The following is a 22,036-nucleotide window of genomic DNA, read 5'->3' on the forward strand; positions in this document are numbered from 1 at the left end:
AATTTGGTAAGATTTGTTCGATTGCTAAGATTTGTTAAGAAGGAACGACAAATTAGCAGCAATAGGCGATGTGTAAAATCAAGTGAACCAAAACTTTCAGAAATACTAGTTACTAGGAAAAAACATAACGGTAGATGAGCAACCTGTTCTGTATCGAGGTAGGTTTTCTTTCAAGCAGTATATGCCTTTAAAGCCAGATAAGTATGGCATGAAAATATGGTGGGTCTGTGACTCGGAAACATATTACCCTTTAGCTGGAATACCATATACAGGAAAAAACAAAAATACTGTAGTCAAAGGTCTTGCATCTCAAGTTGTAAAGCAACTCGTTGAACCTTATTATAATTCCAAGAGGAATTATAATAAGGATAGATATAATAGATATAGGAACTATTTCACTGATTTTGCTCTTGCACATTCACTAACTCTTGTGGGCACAGTAAAAAAAATAAAAGATTTGTTCCTCGGGAATTTCTACCAAACAAGAACCGTTTAGAGAAATCTTCAATTTTCGGAAATACTCCAAAAGCATCTCTTGTGTCTTACGTTCCGAAAAAACAAAGAAGTGTCCTATTCCTGTCTACCATGTATCACAATCCCTACTGTGCAGATGATGTTAACATAAAAACAGATATGATACACTTTATTATAATAGTACAAAATGTGGTGTCTATACGCTAGACCAAATGGTTCATAAATATATGTGCAGAAGACGAACTAATCGTTGGCTTTTTGCATTTTTTATGAATATTTTAGACGTGACTGGGGTAGCCTCATTTATTACTTGGACAAATTTACATCCAAAATGGAACGAAAACCAAAATGAAAAGCGAAGATTGTTTCTTACAACGACAGCAGAACAACTAGTGTTGCCTCAAATTCTGAGAAGAAAATCAAGGAGACTACAATGGCTACAATACAAAAGCAAAAACTAGAAAAACCTTTAGTTTTAACAAGGAAAAGTTGTCAGGTGTGAACAAAAAAAAATGTCAGGAAACAAAAACACATTTGTGAAATATGCAGTAGAAATGTGTGTAACGATCACTGTATAACAAAAAAAGTATTCCAATAAAGAAAAATAAACGACTAATCTATGTTTTTTTTTTATTTTTATTGTTGTTTTTTAACCGAATATTAATAATAATTTAATTTGTCATATCAATTTGCTATTCTAGTTGGGAATAAGCTAATCTTGTGGCTTAGTCCCAACTAAAATAGTAAATTGATATGACGAAGTATTAATTTGTAAAAGTAAAATAACAATATTCTTCTTACTTATGCGTTTTATTTATTTTGTAAAGATTGTTTTTGTCCGTACTTTATACATGAGCTACTAATTAACATAATCTTTTCTCAGAAGAGTTTTTACAAAATAATTAAAGACAACAACACCGTAATCTTATGTACATATGCGTAAAGATCAACCCTCTTTTCAGATAAAATGACCTGGTAGATTTATAAAAGTTTTTATTTATTTTTAATTAAGTTTTTCTTTGTCTCTAAATGTTTATTACTTGTGAATAAATATTTTTTCTACAAAAGTTGTCTTGCATTTCATTATGTTGTGTAAATCCTTCAGGTAGATCGCACCCTCGACATAGACCGCATACTATAGTAGCACCTTTTTTTAACCTAGATCATTTAAATTTAACTTTAATAAAAAATCAAAAAAGAATATTATAAATATATGGGTAAATATGAATAGTACATTCAAGAACAGTGGTGGGCCCAAAGGACCCGAGTTGCCCGGTTACGTAAGTAAAATGTGTTGCCCGGATAAGGCTTAAGAAAACAGCTAAATATGTACATCAACGAAATTTTGTTAGTTCTAAATCATAGTAGTGGCAGAAAAGCGGTCCAATCTGTATACGAGTATGCACAAAAAATATTTGAATTGAAGTCTATTCTGATATTCTATTTTATTACAAAGACAATAACATGTTTATTAACATTTTTTTGGACTTGAGGTGCATACCCACTTAGCTAGAAATTAATTTTTTAAAAAGTATTTAAAGGTAAAACTTTTTTCATAAAATTTTTAACACAAATAAAATACTTACATTGTGATTTAGATTCCCATTGAATCGTAGTTATAGCAACATTTATCTCCTCAGGTTTTAAATTTGATGTAAGATTAATTTTGTCCAAAGATTGATCTTCAAATGAATTGTTTGGCTTTTGGAAATGTAATTCTAAAAAGGATAAGAAAAATGATATAATAGTCCTATTTTTATCTACAAAATTACAAAAAATTAAGTAATATCAGCAGTGGTAATTTTTTTTTTAACTTTGCGTAGTCTTCACAAAATGCGAGGAGTGTAATAATTTATTATCGACCATCTGCATCTAGTGTCATCGCGTGCCTTAGTCGTGAAGTAATACGCACTCAGATGCGCATCGCCCCATCTCAAAACATCTACAATTTTTAATAGTGGCCAATTGATCTGAAAATGCCCATATCGAAATATACAAATATAGAACATTTTTAAAACTCAGGCTTCATTCATCCATTCAGTTCATTAATTAATTAATTTACTAACAATTTCCGAGAAGGACCATTTTATCTCAAACCCTTTCACCTCCGACCACCCTCAACATCTCCCTCCTCCGAAGGAACAACATCCACCGACGCAAATCACCAGTGAGACATAACACAGCTATCCAGAGCCTTCTTCTTCTTCTTCTTCCTACTTTATAAATAGGCAACATGCCTGTTTTAGTTCGGTTTTTTAGCCTCAATTGACGTTGTCTGACCATCTTTTCCTCGGTCGTTCCAATGATCTTCTTCCATTTGGCGATTTGTCTCTTGCTATTCGTACTATTCTATTTTCTGCCATTCTTTCGATGTGTCGATTCCATTCCACTTTTCTTCTTTTGGTCCACGCGTTTATTTCCTCTATACCACATCTCGCTCGTATTTCCTCACTTCTTACTATGTCTCTTAGAGTTTGGTTTGTTATTTTTCGTAAGACTTTCATTTCTGTTGTTTCCAGTAGTCTTTGTTTTTTCGCCGTATCTGCTCTTGTTTCCGTTGTGTACGTCATTATTGGTGTTATTGTTGATTTATATATCCTGGTTTTCGTTTCCGTTGTAAGGTATTTGTTTCTCCAGATTGTGTTGTTGAGACATCCTGCTGCTCTGTTTGCCATGTTCACTTGTTTTTGTACTTCTTCCACTTTTCCGTAGCTTGACAGTTTTATTCCTAAGTATTCAGTTTCCATCACTTGTTCTAGTATTTTGTTATTTACGACTAGTTTACATCTTCTCGGTCCCGCTGATATCACTATCGCTTTAGTTTTCTCTGTTGAGATCTCCATGTTGTATATGAGGCGCCGTATCTTCGAATTCTTTAATTAATCTTTGTAGGTCATCTTCATTTTCGGCTGTTATTATGGCGTCGTCAGCGTAGCATTATCCTTATTTCCTTTTCTTCCATTCTATATCCTCTCCTTTTTTTTTAACTTTCTTTATGATTTCATTTATTATCAGATTAAATATTAATGGACTCAGCGAATCTCCTTGTCTAATGCCAGTTTCATATTTGATAGGTTGCGATAGTTTTCCTTTACATCTTACCATAGCTATGTTATGTTTATATATATATATATATATATATATATATATATATATATATATATATATATATATATATATATATATATATATATATATTCTCAATGGTTTTTACTAAATCCAGTGATATTCCCTTTTCATATAATAAATGTATCGCGTCCCGAATTCTCACTCTATCAAACGCTTTCTTCAAATCTATCAGACACATATACAGTCCATCTAATTTACAAACCGTTGCACGTCATCGGCGTCATAGCCCGTGACGTCACATGATACCAACACGAAATATTTAGGCGGTAGGTGTGTTCTTTTTTAGAATCACTTTGCCGAGTACACTGACATTACAGCCACTAGACATATTTTATTATATACGCGTAGAAATAATATTTAAAGATTTCTATTAATGTTAACCTAAAGAAATACACAATAATATGTTTCATTTAATTTGTATAAATGCATTATAAAGCATTTTTATGAAGAAAATTTGTTCGGAACACACTGTAACTGTAATCGAACGAAGGTGATATTTTGGTATAAATTGGTAACACTCATTTGATAGTTGCGGTATTGACACTTTTGGTACTTTATTATTTTGAATTTTAAAGTAAATACCTCTTGTTTTATATTTTACCTATTTAATAAAATCTGTTCTTTTTAGAACAAAATTAGTGTGTTTTATATCAAAAATATCACGTAAGAATTTAAATAGTCGTTGTAAAGAGTATAATAATAATTATGTGACCTATTTGATTTAAAATGGATTCAGGATTTTTTTATACTTTGGCAACTATGTCAACTTCGATCTCTGACGTAGATAATGACGTGCAACGATTTGTAAATTAGATGGACTGTATGCTGGTTTGTTGTATTCCACAATCAATAAAACCAATTCCCAATAAAACAAACCACAATAGAAACATACAAAAGAAAAGATAAATAAAACCGAGAAGAAACATGGAAGTGAAGCAAGTCATAGGCTAGTCTTACTCCGGTTTCCATATAGGGTCTCCTATAACCTGGGAGCCCTTTGTCGGTTCTCTGCTCACGTTCTACGAACCTAGACTCGTGGCTGGACATTTTTCACCAAAGATGGACTCTACGCATTGGGCACTTCGAATTGACTGGTCGAAGTACCTCTGTAAAGCACCGTAGGAATGGACAAGCGGTCGTAGTTTTCCAGGGCCTTCCTTCCATCTTGGTGATACTAGTAAACGGTGGCTTTTGTCGAAAAAGGTCGATTTCATACACACATGCTGAAACTTTTTTTAATCGAGAGATGTCGTCAGTCGATGTCGAGTATGACGTCAATATACTTGCCACTTTTAAAAGTTTACTGAAAATTTTTCACGGGAATCTATTTTTTATAATAAATTCTAAACAAATTTTACAAAATTGCCTTGAAATTTCTTTTTTAATAATTTGAGTTTTTTAATACGTTAGAAAGTTATTTAAATAGAAGAAAGTTATTCTTGTGATTTTTCCGTAAAATTCTTATCTACTTTAAGCATAAAATGCAACTAAACAATTAAAAATTACAAAAAAGTCAATTTTAGCGTTTTTCGAGTCCATTTTTAATAGGTTGGACATCGGATTAAAAAATATATATATGTGATAAAAAATCAAAGAGTTTCAAAATGCGTAATTCAATTTTGATTTAATATTGCAAAAGTCTGTTTAAAAAATCCATAAACACGTTCTAAACACATTGATTATTTCTTGCCCACAAGCTGAATCTTATTTTAATCCAAAGAATATGATGCTACAACATTACAATAAAAATTTTACCTAAAGTTTACCACCGTAACCTGTTTATTTACAACTTATAGAAAATTATTATAATAAAATATTTCGGATTTTTATTAAGTACGATTAAAATCTAAAATTGTTGAATCTTATTTTATAATATAGAATATTTTTGTTTATTTTTGTGTTTAAATGTGTGTTTAACCTTTCAGAAACCACCGTTCCCATTTTGGGAACACCTATTAAAACATTTTTTTGGGATTGTTTCTGCAATTATTTTTGTAAATCCCACTACATATTATGTATTGTAAAGCTAAGGGACTTGCTAGTTTATCACAAAATTTTACTTAGATTTGGGTTTATTTTCTTAAAAAAAAAGTAAAAAGCACAAAAATTCAATTTTTTTAATCGTTTTTCGGTTTTTGTCATCAAGTCCGCAAAAATTATTCTATTGCTACTATTTTTTCAAGTAAGGTAGGCAGTTGACTACCTTAGTAAATAGTTTATACTGCGCTTGAATTATTTCAGTACTTTTTGAAAAAAATTGTCGAAATTAGCCAAGTTGGCATCATTGAGTACCTAATATACCCTAATAAATTATAATGTCGTTTCTGTTAGCTTGTAAATTTTCAAGGGCAATAACGATTAATACAATCGCCTTTCAAGTGGTAATAGGAATTTAGGAATAATAAACAGTCGATCAGAGCTGCTCAAGAAGGACACATGTGCACTTGACTTTTTTTCTGTCTCCATTGTTTACGCTGAGAAAATTAGAATGGATACAGAAACATTTTATGGGTAAGTTTAGAAAAATAATTTTTCAATTAGGGTCTAATTGTTGACCTACCCAAAACGGACGCCTATTACCGGTACCAGAAATTGGATTATTAGAATACATTCAACTCTGGAGGATAAATAATCGTACCAGTTTACATATAAAAGCGTTCTGAAGGTATCTAAAGACAAACTAATTATAAGCAGCCATCTTTAAAGAGCTCTAGCTCCCTTAGGAAACATTTTCAGACAAGGTGAATTGGATTACATCGTCTTAAAATTATCTGAGGAATCTCTGGTCTTCATTTGTGAGGAGAGTTTCTGGACACTCTGTATACTAAAGAATAAAAAATACACCCATCAATACCTGTTTTTACATATAGTTACCAAAAATCAACATTTACCATACAAAACATAGAAAAAGTCAGACAAATAAAAAAGAAAAAAAAACTTAAATACATGTTTTATCTTCAGCAGCAAACCTACAATTAAAATATGCTGTACAAAACCTGAGGTCCAATAATTGCAGATGAAATAAAATCATTTTATATTGGCAACCACTGAATTACAATAGTCAAAGAGCAAGACTACAAGTTAGTTGATCAGATGATAAAAACTTATTATTGGTTTACTAAAACTTTAAGAATCATTTAAAAGTTCTAGATTAGAAAAGTAGATTTTCTGATTAACTTACTCAACTCCTTATGACTACAAGTCTGGTAGTTGAAATAATAATTTCCTAAATTGGCAATTGAACAGAAATCATCAGCCGATTCAATAGGTTCAAGTTCAAAATGTTCCTTTAGTTTTCTCAGATAGCACATCATAAACTTTAAACACCTGACAGACGTAGGATCTTTCTTGATAATATCAAGATCGTCATGGCAAGTACCTCTACTATCATCGTAACATAACCATATGGCATGACCAGGATATTTTTTTGGCTGGAATCAAAAATTATATTAACATCTAGGATAAGATGCCATTTATATACCATAAGTTGCAAAGTGTGTGCGTGTGCGTATGTGTGTGTGTGTGTGTGTGTGTGTGTGTGTGTGTATGTGTGTGTGTGTGTAGGTGTGTGTGTGCGTTTAGAGGAGGGGATCCTGTAACTAAATACTTGGTGTTTGCATAATTATTGTAAGATCCAATTTGGTGTACTCCTCTTCTAGTTTTCTAAGCATATAGTCTATATCACTCTCGTCTTCAGCTAGAATGGCTTGGTAGTCAGCGAAGTGTATCGTGTACAATCTTTCGTCTTCGATTGGTATGGCCATATTGCAGCATGGAGCATTTTCTGCTGGAGATTATAATGCCAAACATCATAAATGGAGTTCCAGAATCGTAACCTCACGTGGACGAGAATTATTAAAAAGTATTAATGAGAATCATTTAATTCCTTTCTCTACTGGAGAGCCTACGTATTGGCCTACTGATAGACAAAAAATTCCTGATCTTATTGATTTTGCTATAGTAAAAGGAATATCACATACCTACCTCCAAGTTTCTCCTTCATTTGACCTCTCATCAGATCATTCCCCTTTCTTCATAGATCTACAAAGCCAAATTCATAACTGTTCTAAACATTTAACACTCTCTAATAAAAGAACAAACTGGAACAGATATAGAGAAGAAATAAAAACATCCATCAATCTAAACTTGCCTCTTAAAAGTGATAGTGACATAGAAAACGCAGTTGCTCACTTAACTACAGTTATTCAGCAAGCTGCTTGGACGTCCACCCCAGAAATTTATTACAAACACAATTCCGAGTCCTATCCTGCACACATAAATACACTCATATTGGAAAAAAGAAAACTGCGAAAGATATGGCAGCTCACTAGGCATCCAGAAGATAAAACAAATCTGAATAGAGCTTGCAGACTACTTAAAAGAAAACTGATCCAACATAAAGACAGTGGAATCAACAAATATTTAAAGAACCTCTCACCTGCAGATGATACAAACTATTCGCTGTGGAAACTAACAAAAAAACTTAAACACAACGAACAAATGAATATGCCAATCAGGAAACAAAATGGCACTTGGGCTAAAACTGACATAGATAAAGCATATACTTTTGCAAATCATCTATGCGAGGTATTTCAACCGCATCAGAGGGAAGTCTCAGTTGAAGAAGAACAAGCTATCCATGAAGTCGTAAATGCACCATATCAAATGGCTCCACCTATTAAACCTGTTAAGAAATCTGAAATCAAAGAAATAATTGATAATCTGGAAATTAAAAAGTCACCTGGATATGACTTAATATCTAGTTTAGTACTAAAAAATCTACCCAACGAAGGCGTAAGTTTAATTACTTATATATTTAATTCAATATTAAAAACAGGTTATTTTCCACTCCAATGGAAAGTTGCTCAAATTGTTCTGATTCCAAAACCTAATAAGGATCACACGGAAGTATCTTCATACCGTCCTATTAGCTTGTTGCCTATTATATCTAAAGTATTTGAACGGCTTTTGCTGAGAAGACTGGAGCTTATTTTATATGACAGTAATGTTTTACCGAATTATCAGTTTGGGTTTAGGAAACAACATGGTACTATCGAACAAATTCATAGGGTGGTAAAGACTATCAGAAATTCGCTTGAACAAAAAAATTACTGTACTGCTGCATTTCTAGATGTCTCTCAAGCATTCGACAAAGTTTGGCATGTAGGTCTTATCTCCAAAATTAAATGTATATTTCCTCATCCCATAAGTTCACTTTTAAGATCCTACCTGACAGATCGATTCTTTCAAGTCAAAAGAGGTGGGGAAATCACTAACCTGTTTCCAATTTGTTCCGGAGTTCCACAAGGAAGCATACTAGGACCCACCCTCTACTTAATATTCACATCAGATCTCCCAACGACGACCAATACAACAATCGCTACATATGCCGATGACACAGTTATCATGGCTTCAAATTCTACAGCAACTGAAGCAGCCCAGGTATTACAAAATCACCTACTTAAACTAGAGAGCTGGCTTAAGCTTTGGCGAGTCCAAGTTAACAGTTTAAAATCAACACAAATAACGTTTACTTTAAAAAAAGGTGTCGCGCCACCAGTTTCTATAAACAACACTCCACTACCAGTTAATAACGTCGTTAAATACTTAGGAATCCATTTGGATAGCAAACTTAATTGGGGCATCCACATCTGGAAGAAACGCCTTCAACTCAGCTTAATCTACAGGAAAATGTATTGGTACATGAGTCGAAAATCAAATCTTAGCCTGGAGAACAAACTTCTGATATATAAATGTATTTTAAAACTGGTATGGCAATATGCAGCACAAATCTGGGGTACAGCAAGTAATACCAACATACAAAAACTTCAACGTTTCCAATCGAAAGTACTGCGCCAGATCTGTAATGCCCCTTGGTATATCACGAACCACAGATTACATCACGATTTACAGCTACAAACAGTTTGCGAAGCAATATCTGCTGTAAACTCTGTATACAAGAACAGACTATCCTGCCATCCAAATCCGCTGGCCACGGATCTGCTCAACATTTCACACGTAAGAAGATTAAAACGACCAGACCCTTTGGACCTCTAGTAAATCAGGAAAAATAGAACATAGTGTCATGGTGCGGTGAAATAACAAGTTTCTATTCAGGTGTTTTCTAAATCTTTCCTTAATTTGTGTTTTTGCCTTGTAACTCTCATATGTGTGTCAGTGATGTTTACCTGTATTAAACTCTGTTTGTTAAGTACAAATTAGCTGATATATCATAGATTATATTTATGTTATCTTTTACCTGGGTGCTCGCCACTGGGCAGCTTCCCACTATGTTATTGTACATATATTATACATATTGCTTATTGTTTATAATGAGACAGATTGCAATAAACATTGGATGTTAAATAAAAAAAAAAAAAAAAAAAATATTGCAGCATTTTTTTTCTCCACACTGAGGGCCCCTCATTCAGTATATTTTGAAAACTGTAGGTGCTATGCAGCAGCCTTGCTTTAAACCCTATTGTAAGCAGTGAAGCGCTATTGACTTCAGTGGCACTTCATGTATCTGCAAGATGACGTCATCATACTCAAATGGAAGAAGAACAGTGCCTCTAGTTGTTGTCTCAAGGACATGTGTAAAGGACGTGCTTGTAAAAATTCCATTATAGCCGCTCCGGAAGCATCTTGGAATCAATAGGGCTCTAGCGAGAGTCCGAGATAGTTATTACTGGACTATAAATCATCGGGACTTAATAGGAACTAGTTGCTGTTGACATTCTGGGACCATTTATAGTAACAACATTAGAAAAAAAAGTATTTGATAGTTGCTACAGAATATTTTTTCAAATGGCCAGAAGTAGTTGTACTACCCAACCAAGAAACAATCATAGTTGTTGAGACCCTGCTTGATAATGTCGTTTCCCACTACTGTTTTTGTTACTTGGTTAAAAATTCTTCTAATAAATTAGGTGATTTCTTCGAATAATTTTTTAACATAGAGTTTCACTTTTGCTTCATTTCAACTAGGGGAGCATGTTCGAATCGGAAGTTTGGAGGAGCATGGTCACTTTGCTGGGAATTAAGAAGACCAGAACGATACTGCTTCATTCTTAGTCTAGCGGCATGCTAGGAAGACATAACCGGACTATCAAAAACTACCTGTTCCATACAATGTTTTTACTTTTCCGATACCAAAATGACTTTTGAGTCGTGTTATCAATAAAAAAAAGTCTATTAATTATACATATTTTGAAAAGAAGTATCAGTATTTAAATAGACGAATTATTGCACAAAAAACGGTATATGAAAATACATATAAATCAAAACATTTTATCGATTTTAAAAAGATATAGATTTTAGAAAGACAGTAAAATTACAATAAAATACATATATTGGAGCTGATACGTATTAAAATATACTTTGTAATTAAAATTGTTTCACCAGGCACCTATTTCTTTATTGAGCACCCTAGGTAAAGTCTACGAGAGGATCTTAGGGAAACATTCGTAGAATTCATAGACGTTCACCTTGCCATTCCAGACTACCAATTCGGATTCAAGGCTGGACACTCCACTCAAAATGCATTGGTTGAAGCAACAACTTTTATCTCACGATAACTTAACGAAAGGAATCACATCATATGCATATTCCTAGACGTCCAGAAGGCATTTGATCAGGTCTGTCATATAGACCTGGTCGAAAAACTCCACCTTGCTGGACTGCCCACACCTTTCGTTAAACTAATAAATTCCTATCTCTCTAAATTTCTGGTGAAGCAACTAGACCGGCTCTTCCAATCCAGTGGTCTTCGTAGTTATTATCAAGAAAGTCTCATACAGTCCTGGAAGTTGGCCGGACAGCCGTCATGTAGCAACCATAAGCTTTGACGAATATTTAAAGGCAGATCATTTAACAAATCAGGTGAAGCATATTGCAGGAAATGTATATAATCAGCACCATTAAAAAAACAGGCAATTCTACGTGTCCAAGTAGATAATCGTCAACTACTCCTATCCAGACGTTTACGCTAAAGCTGTACTAATGCTTAACCCATGAAGGACGAAGTTTTCGAAAATCTTTATTTTACATAAATAATACAAATAACTCTTATGAATGGACAAAACTTACTTAGAAAAAGACAAAAATAATTATTAAATATATTAAAACCTAAAAATATTGCCTGTTGCCAAATGGCAACGCTAGGTTCCTATGGCTACATTAACCGAATGAAATAAAAGTAAAAAATATTCTATGAAATTGAGACATAATCGGCAAAAAACTTTCTATAGCTGTGTATGAAATTTAACATTACACTTTGTGCACAAACCTACTTCACATTTGGCGCATCTTGTTCTCATGATCGACCTGCATTCTTCACCTGCACACCTAATTTTCTTTTTATTTGGTACTGGTTCCAGTAAATGCCCAACTCCATCGTATCTAATATCATCAGATACTCTATGAAAGGAACGACTTGAGAGTGAACTAGACGGTCGGCCACCTTGTTTTGCAGGCACTCCGTATTTGGTCAGATAGGCTTGCACAATTTCACGCCTAAACTCTAACTGTGTCAACTTGTTGCCGGATTTTTTATGTAGCACCCACGCATTTTGTATAGTCGCATCTAGCATCCAGGTAATCAAGCTCCAGTACCATTTTTTTGCCCTCATTCCTATTCTAAAGCGGTTTATATTTTCGTCCATTAGGTCGGTGCCCCCCATTGCATTATTAGATTTACCAATCAGGCATGGACTTTGAACCTGGATGATTTTCTTTTCAGCTTGTGAATATCTTTTCACGAGCGATTGTGGTTCCACCCCATAACATGTTGACGCTACACTTACGACGCTGTTATCCAACCATCTTACAACTATAATACCAGTTTCTCTCTCGAGAATCGACTCTACATCACCCCTTTTGCGTTTCTGCATATTAGCTTTCGATTCTATAGGGCAGTTTTTGGGAATGCGATTTTCCCGTATTGTTCCGGTAAGGCTATAGCCACGATCCTTTATATGTTTCAAAAGGTGGAGGCTCGTAAATAAATTGTCGCAGAAAAATTTGTAGGGTAATCTTGATTTATCATTGGGCAGTTCATCGAGCATTGTGACGAATGGAGCCGCACATGCTCCAAAAACTTTATAATAATGATTATTTGCTTTGGGATCGGTTCCTTGGTACATGTTGAAGCTTACAAGATACCCACTTTTAGTGTTGAGGCACCAAACTTTGTATCCGAAACGAATCGTCTTTCCTTTTATGAACTGTTTACATGAGTGGCGTCCAAAGTATTTCACCATAGATTCGTCGTAATTTAATTCGCCTTCAGGGACGTAATATTCTTTATATTTTTTCTGTAAATAGTCAGCTCAAAATAAACACCTCATTTCTCCTGCGGAAATTTTGGGGTCGGGAAAGTTCTTCTGTAGTGCATAACTCGTGCATTGGTTGAGAATGTAACTAATTATATCCTCGTCAAAAAATAATTCGAACATCTCGACAGGTGTCAACGTATTGAATGGTTCGTAGCTATATTCTGGGAAACTAGCGGCATTGTCGACCAAATCACCCGTTATCCAATTTAGGGACTCGTATTCAATTTTCTTCACTTGAGAGGTAGTTTGTGGGATGAAACTTCTGCTGCTTTCCTGGGAAATATCCATCGCTTGAACTGCATCTTCTTCGATGTCGTCATCCTCCTTGTCTGCTTCTTCGCCATATATTTGCACCTCAACATTTGCTTCCAGCTGTTTTCTAGACAGATTGTCGATGAATCCTCCCCCATCCTCCTCGCCAGAATCTTCATCAGTGAGGTCTCCAATATTTGGGGGCTCAACATAAATATTTCTAACGTTGACGTCATCTTCGTAAATCATGTTCAAAGCTTCTTGTAGAGAGAAACCCCGCCTGAAAAAACAAGATGCCTGTAGATACTAGTGTTGCCATATGGCAACGCGATGAATAAAAACAAAATATTGTAAAAGATCGCTTTTTTTCAAGGGTTGTCAAATATTCACAGAGGGAAAATGACCTTTCTATTAGAGCATAATTGTTACTTTAGCCACTTAGATGTAATAGTTATTCAGAAGTAATTGACAAATTGAGCTACTTACACAAATCTTATATCCATTTTTACAACTATCAAAAACGGTGACTATAAAATCTCACAAACACCAACGAATTAAGTTTTTGTTAGGTGTATATCTTCAAATCACTTATTTTCTGCAGACCGGCACGTTCTTGGAAACAAAACAAACTAACATAACCTCAAAATAATAAGATTCGTACGTCAATACCAGTGTTGCCATATGGCAACTCCAGTCCTTCATGGGTTAAATTCTTGAACAACGTGGGGATTGTCACCAACGTACAAATAGTAATGTGCATTATATTAATTAAAAATTCCTTTTTTTGTAATCTGAAAATGTATCTGAAAAAATCTTCATTTTGATTTTTCTGATTTTGTAACCAAATCTATTTGTATCAGTGCTTGTATCTTTATAAAATGAAAAGCATATTATATTTTTGTTGTTTAAGATATTTCCTGCGGAATATCATTTCCTTTACACCTCATTTTGCAATAAACTAAATGTATATCAGCGTATTTCTAATTAATAAAAACTATTTTTGTTGAATTGAAATTGTTGTCTTTGAATGCCACAAAGTAAAAACTAAAAGAGAAACTTCGAAACGAACTGACAACAATTTGACAATGAAAAACGTAGGTTATACTTCTGTTGACAGTTCACAGCCAACGAGTGCAGAAAATATTAATTTAACTTTCATGAAATAAAAACGAACAATTTTCAAATTGAGTTTTCTCGAAAACGGTGTACCCTACCGACCTAAAATAATAGTATCTTTTAGTACTAGAATACATGAAAATCTAATAATCTAGAACCAAGAATCTTCTTCTTCGCGTGCCATCTCCGCGACGGAGGTTGGCAATTATAATGGCTATTCTGATCTTAGATGCTGCTGCTCTGAATAGTTCAATTAGTACCAAGAATGCTTAAGAGTTAAAAACAAAAAAGTTATGCGTTAAAATAAGCGTTGACCTACCCAAAACGGACGCCTATGATCGGTACTATAAATTGGCAATTATTAGAATACATTCAACTCTGGAGGATAAATAATCGTACCAGTTTACATATAAAAGCGTTCAGAAGGTATCTAAAGAAAAACTAATTATAAGCAGCCATCTTTAAAGAGCTCTAGTGTCATCGAATGCGATAGTCTGTGGCAACTAGTACGCATTTCGATGCGCATCGTCCCGCCTCGAATTTTCCCATTGGCTCTTGACTTGGAAATCCCTATTTATCGCTCGAACAGCGCATATAAATATTGGCGATTTTCAGGTCAGTCCCCCACGGGCTCTCCGAGTGCTCTCGGGGCTTTGCTTCCTGCATTTAATTTCCATACTCTGTGGCTGAGATATGTTCCAACTTAACTTGGTGTTTTTATTTCGACGAAGAAATTGTCATGTAAGAAATATCTTGCCTTTTTTAAGGCAAGACACCGAAGATAAATATTTTCCAAATCCATAACCCGAAAATGGACTTAAGTAGAGGAGCTCTCGACAGTATATTCGAAGCCCTCTACAGAGCACCCGGGGATATCAGAAGGTGGTTAGACCCTTAATTTTTCCGCCGAGGTGATATGGCGCCCGACAACGTGGTTAAAATCCGAACCTACGACCCAGCTCGAATTCACAGAAGGCAACACACCATTGACTTCAACATATGTTGAAGTCAAGAGAAGAATGGGGAGAACCACGTAGTGTTAGAAAGCAATACTCTAACACTCCGACATCGAGGCTTTCTGCAGACCTGATTCCTTCGACGTGTAGACACCTTTGACGAGCCAGGCTTCTTCGAAGTTAGAAGCCCCAGATGCCGATGGAAGTCCCGGAGTAGACCCAGTCATCGCCCCCTACCGAAAGTGGTCGGACGACCACGTAGGCTTCGGCACACTGGTACCCTACGAAACCCCGTTGGATATGGCAGATGGGTTTCGGACGACCGAAAAGAAGACGAACCCGTTGGAGGAGTTGGCACACCGACCGAGGATGGACCTGTAGGAGCTTGAGATGCCGTCATCACCACCGACCTCCCCCTGTAAGTAGTGCAGTGTTGTGTGAATTATTTTGAACATTTTTACTTGTATTTTTATGCATATTTTCTTGTGTATTTTCACATGTATTTTTATTGTATTTTTTATTCAATAAATATTTTTCCCAGCCGCAGAGTCTCCAGAGGAGGGGGGATGTCATCCAATGCGATAGTCTGTGGCGACTAGTACGCATTTCGATGCGCATCGCCCCGCCTCGAATTTTCCCATTGGCTCTTGACCTGGAAATCCCTATTTATCGCTCGAACAGCGCATATAAATATTGGCGATTTTCAGGTCAGTCCCCCACGGGCTCTCCGAGAGCTCAGTGCTCTCGGGGCTTTGCTTCCTGCATTTAATTTCCATACTCTGTGGCTGAGATATGTTTCAACTTAACTTGGTGTTTTTATTTCGACGAAGAAATTGTCATGTAAGAAATATCTTGCCTTTTTCAAGGCAAGACACCGAAGATAAATATTTTCCAAGTCCATAACCCGAAAATGGACTTAGGTAGAGGAGCTCTCGACAGTATATTCGAAGCCCTCTACAGAGCACCCGCGGATATCAGAAGGTGGTTAGACCCTTAATTGTTCCGCCGAGGTGACACTATCTCCATTAGGAAGCATTTTCGAACTAGGTGAATGATTTAATCGTCTTAAAATTATCTGAGGAATCTCTGGTCTTCGTTTGTTAGGAGAGTTTCTGGACACCCTGTATACTAAAGAATAAAAAATACACCCATCAATATCTATTTTTACATACCACTTTCAAAAATCGACATTTAATATACAAAATTAATGTTTTAATCATGTTATTAAATTGATGTTTTATCTTCAGCAGCAAACCTAAAATTTAAATAAGCTCTACATAGCCTGAGGTCCAATGATTGCAGATGAAATAAAATCATTTTATATTGGCAACCACTGAATTACAATAGGCAAAGAGCAAGACTACAAGTTAGTTGATGATAAAAAATTATTATTGGTTTACTAAACATTTAAAAATTATTTAAAAGTAGATTTTCCGATAATAATATACTGTTGGAAGTGCATCATATGATCTTTTTGGTTCTCTGTAAATTAATGTTTTTTACTTAAGTTTTTTCACATATTTTTTTTATACATGTACCATTACCCCATGTCTTTTGCTGTGTTAAGTTGAGCTAATTTGTAAACTGTATTCAGTTCCAATTATATCTATTATATTATATATATATATATATATATATATATATATATATATATATATATATATATTCAGTTCCAATTATATATATTATATATTATATGTCTATACAACATAATATTTAATGTCCATTATCATAAGCTTCTTTACACATTTTATATCTTTGACTGCTACATATCTTTTTAAGGTAACCTACTTATAATAACTTTTCCATGGATGTTTGGTTTTTCATATTGTTCTTTTTAGATGAACTGATGATGCTTCTTATAAATAGATAAAGTAGCCACCTTCTTTGTCTTTTATTTCTCCAATTTGACCGAAAAACCCACCACTCTTCGAGTGTTCTTTAGTTTATATATATATATATATATATATATATATATATATATATATATATATATATATATATATATATATATTGTTATGATGTGTTTTTTGTTTGAATGATGAGCAATGAGTATTTTAATAATATAGGGTTTTTATCGCGGTTCTCAAAGAATTAGTTTGTAAGTACTTTTTTAAATTATCTTTATTATAACTATTATGAAACACACACATATATATATATATATATATATATATATATATATATATATATATATATATATATATATATATATATATATATCTAACCTAGCCAATGTAAATTTAAAATAAACTATCTTTAAATTGATGTTCTTATAAAACTAATTAAATTCTATAGACAATGTTAAATTTAAACAAACTATCTTCAAAATTGAAATTGTTATGACACTAACTAAATTATATTAACAAAATTTTGTACCTTTCTTTCACTGAATGCCTAAATGAACTGTTTTCCACTATATAGATTCTAATCACCACTGAATGTCTTCGTACTTCGGTTATCCTTGTTTTTGTGAAATTACTTTTTCCAATTATCAGCTTCTACCAATTTAAGATATAGTTTTCTTCACCAGCATTTATACACCACCAACCAAACCAGCAAACAGCATTTATATTTATTCTTCTTTTCAATATACCAATATCCAATTATTATAAGTTGATTTATACTAATCTCCAATCATAATATAATTTTAATTCCTTCCAATGTCCATCCAATATTCTTCTAATATAGTTTTATAATCTTCAATAATTATTTGTGTATAATTATAAATGTGCATTAAATATATGCATAATTTTTAATCTTCATTTAACTCACTATATTAAACAATTGGACTATCTCCAACTAACTTTCATATTTCTTATTAAACTGCTTGACTGACTTACTAAAACTGTGAACAATTGACTTCACTAATTAATTGTGTCTATCTTCTACTAACTTTCATAATAAACTGGCCTGACTTCTGACTAAAAACTCAAAAACTGCCGACTGCTTGACTTCAGACTAAAAACTTCCATCTTGAATCCAAATCACGGGTATTTATATCTTTTGGATATTCTAGAACCATCTCGTAAGATATCATGTTCTATTTAATACATGTCTGAATTTTCTGGAACAAACCATTTCGCAAACATGGCCATCTCCGGAGATCCAGAGAATTCCATTCTTTTCTATTAATAATTTTGTTTACATTTAGGTTTTTCAGATCAGAATAAACATTCAAATTAGTAACTAACACTCTAATTTAATAAAATACACATTTCAAACAATATAACCCCACTTATATTCGTAAAATTCTTAAAATGACACTTAGGAATGGAGGGTATAGTGTGTTGCCTAGTCACATGGCTCACTTAAAAATATCTACAAAATCATAACTACTAAAATACAACTTTTTACAATTATTATATGCTAATTTCTTAAAATGCCCTCACATAAATATATTTTTATAAAATTCTCTAGTATATAACTTATTTAAAACAACCAAATATCTAATATTATGTAGTATATAACTTATAAATTATTTTCTATAAACCCCAATCGTCACAATACCCCAAAAATAATATTTAAAATAAATAATTTACTTATTATTTTTTTAAATATTAATTTTCTCATACCTTATTAAATTTAATATATCAATTTTTTTTTTTATTTAAAATGTGTTAAATACATCCCTGTTCGCTGTCTATATCAAAGCAGAGAACAACGGATCACAGTTCGGCTATTCTATGGTCAAACTGTCATGTCAAATGGAGAATGGATTTTATCAGAGAATAAAATATAACCTTAATTAAAAATATAATCGATATGGTGTTCTGTTTATTTATAGACAAAATCTAGGAATTATTTCCATTCAAAATAACTTTCATCAATATAAATTGGTAAGTTTTTCCACTTTATTATATTAGAAAGACATTTTTATAGCAATTATAGTATCAATTTTGTGTCTAAACCCAAATTATGATTTTTAGGGTACAAATTAATTTCCATATATACAAAATTCAACAAGTATGATGTCAAATTGATTCAAAATAATGAAATCTACCATCTACCATTTAACAAATCAAGTCTATTGAATAAAATGGATATATCAGTAAGTTATTAGTGTTATTATATTTGTGCTAAAGGTATAGAAAATATTATTCAATCTCTTCATGATATTGAAAAATGTCGTTGATATGAAATATGCCTCTTAGTCTGTTCTCTGCATCTATTAACACATAACTATTTAGTCCATTCTGATTTTCAATTGTATATGGACCTTCAAACATTGGTTGTAATTTCTTACAACGGTTTTCTTTAACATTACTTTTTCTAAGTGAACGAATTAACACTTGGTCTCCTTTTTGAAATGTGATTGGTTTTTTTATATTTCGATTTTGTCTTCTGATATATTTTTCAGCTTTCCTCCTAATTCGGTTATTAACTTTCTGCATTACTTGTTCTAACATATCCTGATTATATTCACTAATCCACTTTCTGTTTCCTATATGGCCAAACATTAAATATTCTGGTACTTCCTCTGTATTCAAATTATGTGTATTATTCAAAAAATATTCTACTTGTGGTATATGTTGCTGCCAAGTTTCATGTTGGTTTTGGCACAGTATCCTTAAATATTTTATAACTTCTTTAATATATCTTTCTGCGGGATTTGCCTGAGGATGTCGGATACTTGTAAAATGAATGTTGATTCCCTTTTTCTCACAAAATGTCCGAAATTTTTGGTTGTTAAAATATGTAGCATTATCTATTATGCAATTTCTAAATGGTCCTATTTCTTCGAAAAATTGATTAATATATAATTTTAATGTTTTAACATTTGTTCTAGAGCAGGGATATAGTTTAATAAATTTTGTATATAAATCAACTATCACTAGTATATGCTTTTTTCCTGTTGGACTGAGAACTAAATTTGAAATAAAATCCATGGAAACTGTATTTAGTTTTTCATATACAACATTAGATTTATATGTGTTCTGGTTTTTGAAATTCTTTTCTTTGTTTAGTTGACATATTGGGCATTGGGTAGTAATTTCTTTTGCTATACTTATGTCATTCTTTGCAAAATAATTGTCCCTAAATAGCATCCATAGCTTTCTTGAACCAATATGCATATAATTGTTATGTAAATTTTTCAATATTTTCTTTGCTAAAGTTCTAGTTATTACATATACTTCTATGCCATTTATTATTTTATAATAAACTCCATCTTTCTTAAGGACTTTTTGTTTTTCACTCAAATTGATCTGATCTCTTATAATTTCTTCTCTAGAATATAATCCAGTACTGTCTACTAATTGATTTAATCCAATTTTTATTGTTCGCTGCCCTTTTTGTGATGTATTTTCTAACCTTGATAAAGCATCTGCCACTATATTGGATTTTCCAGAAATGTATTTGATTTCAAAGCAGTATTCACTAAGTATTAGACTCCACCGATGTATTCTACTGTTTCCATATTTGTTATTTAATATAGACGTTAAAGCTTGGTGATCTGTTTCTATTGTAAATTCATTACCCAACAAATAAAATCTTAATTTTGTGACACAGTGTATTATACTTGCTAGTTCTAATTCTGAAACTGAGTAACCCTTTTCATGTGGCTTTGTGATTCTTGAAATGAATTGTATTGGGTATTCGACCCCATCATGTATTTGTAATAATACCCCTGATAATCTCTCTATGGATGCATCTGTTCTTAATATGAATGGCTGTGTGTAGTCAGGATAATATATTTTTAAATTTGACAGAAAAATGTTTTTAATTTCTTGGAATGCTAGTTCTCTTCTCTGATCCCATCTCCATTTTACACCTTTTCTCAGTAGTTCAAGTAATGGAATTTCTTTTATACTTAGATCTGGTATCATCCTTTTATAATAATTAATTATTCCAATAAATCCTCTTAAAGTTCTTAAATTGTGTGGTGTTTTATATTCCTGAATGACTTGTGTCCGTTCTGGATCCATTTCGATTCCCTTAGTGTTAAGTTTATAACCTAGATATATGACTTCTTTTTGAAAAAATGTACATTTTTCTTGATTTATTTTTAGTCCAACTTTGTCTAATCTATTTATTATAATTTTTAGGTGTTTCTCATGATCTTCAGCCGTTTTAGAAAAAAATAATATATCATCAATGTAGTGAATTACAAAATGTTCATATTGATCCAAAATATCATGAAGACATCTACATAGAGCACTGCAAGATGATTGAAGTCCAAATGGTACTACTTTGAATTGATATACTACTCCATCTATCTGAAATCCTGTATACTGTCTACTTTTTCTTTCTAGAGGTATTAACCAGAAACTATGCTGTAAATCGATTTTAGTGAAAAATGACATTCCTGTAATTCTTCCTAATATTCCATCTATACTCATTGGTGCTTCAAATTGCTTTTCAGTAATCTTGTTAATATTCCTTGCATCCAAACATAACCTGATTTCACCTGATCTTTTTCGTACTACTACTATGGGATTTATAAAACGTGTGTCTGCTTTCTCAATGATTCCATCTTCTAACATATTATTAATTGTTTTGTTTACTTCTTCTCTGTATTTATATGGTATTGGGTATGATTTTGTTTTAAAATCTTTTTCTTCTTTAACTTTTATACTATGGATATAATTTTGTGCAATTCTATTTTCTTTATTGACAAGTCCCTTGTGTTGCTGCAATATGGAAATGACTATTGATTTATATTCTTCAGTGCAATTTAAAACTTTTATCACATCTTCTTCTTTACAAATAAAATTATTCTTCATTATGTACTCATTATTCCTTGCTTCCAATTTTACGCACTCCGCCTCGTAG

The 22,036-nt window shown here is 32.8% G+C and overlaps 1 protein-coding gene across 3 annotated transcripts in view; it reads right to left on the reverse strand.

Annotated features, from left to right (window-relative positions):
* The window catches only part of LOC140437229 (uncharacterized), a 53,810-nt gene that overhangs the window by 5,766 nt on the left and 26,008 nt on the right, over positions 1-22,036 (reverse strand). For 2 of the 3 annotated variants that reach the window (XM_072526610.1, XM_072526611.1), the window contains exon 4: positions 2,061-2,192. In XM_072526610.1, coding sequence (XP_072382711.1) covers positions 2,061-2,192 — 132 coding nt within the window. Of the gene's footprint in view, positions 1-2,060; positions 2,193-6,784; positions 7,035-22,036 lie in introns of all 3 variants that reach the window. The other variant, XM_072526612.1, reaches the window with a different exon arrangement.

The sequence above is a fragment of the Diabrotica undecimpunctata genome, chromosome 3 (assembly GCF_040954645.1).
Source record: "Diabrotica undecimpunctata isolate CICGRU chromosome 3, icDiaUnde3, whole genome shotgun sequence".
Classification (NCBI taxonomy): domain Eukaryota; kingdom Metazoa; phylum Arthropoda; class Insecta; order Coleoptera; family Chrysomelidae; genus Diabrotica; species Diabrotica undecimpunctata.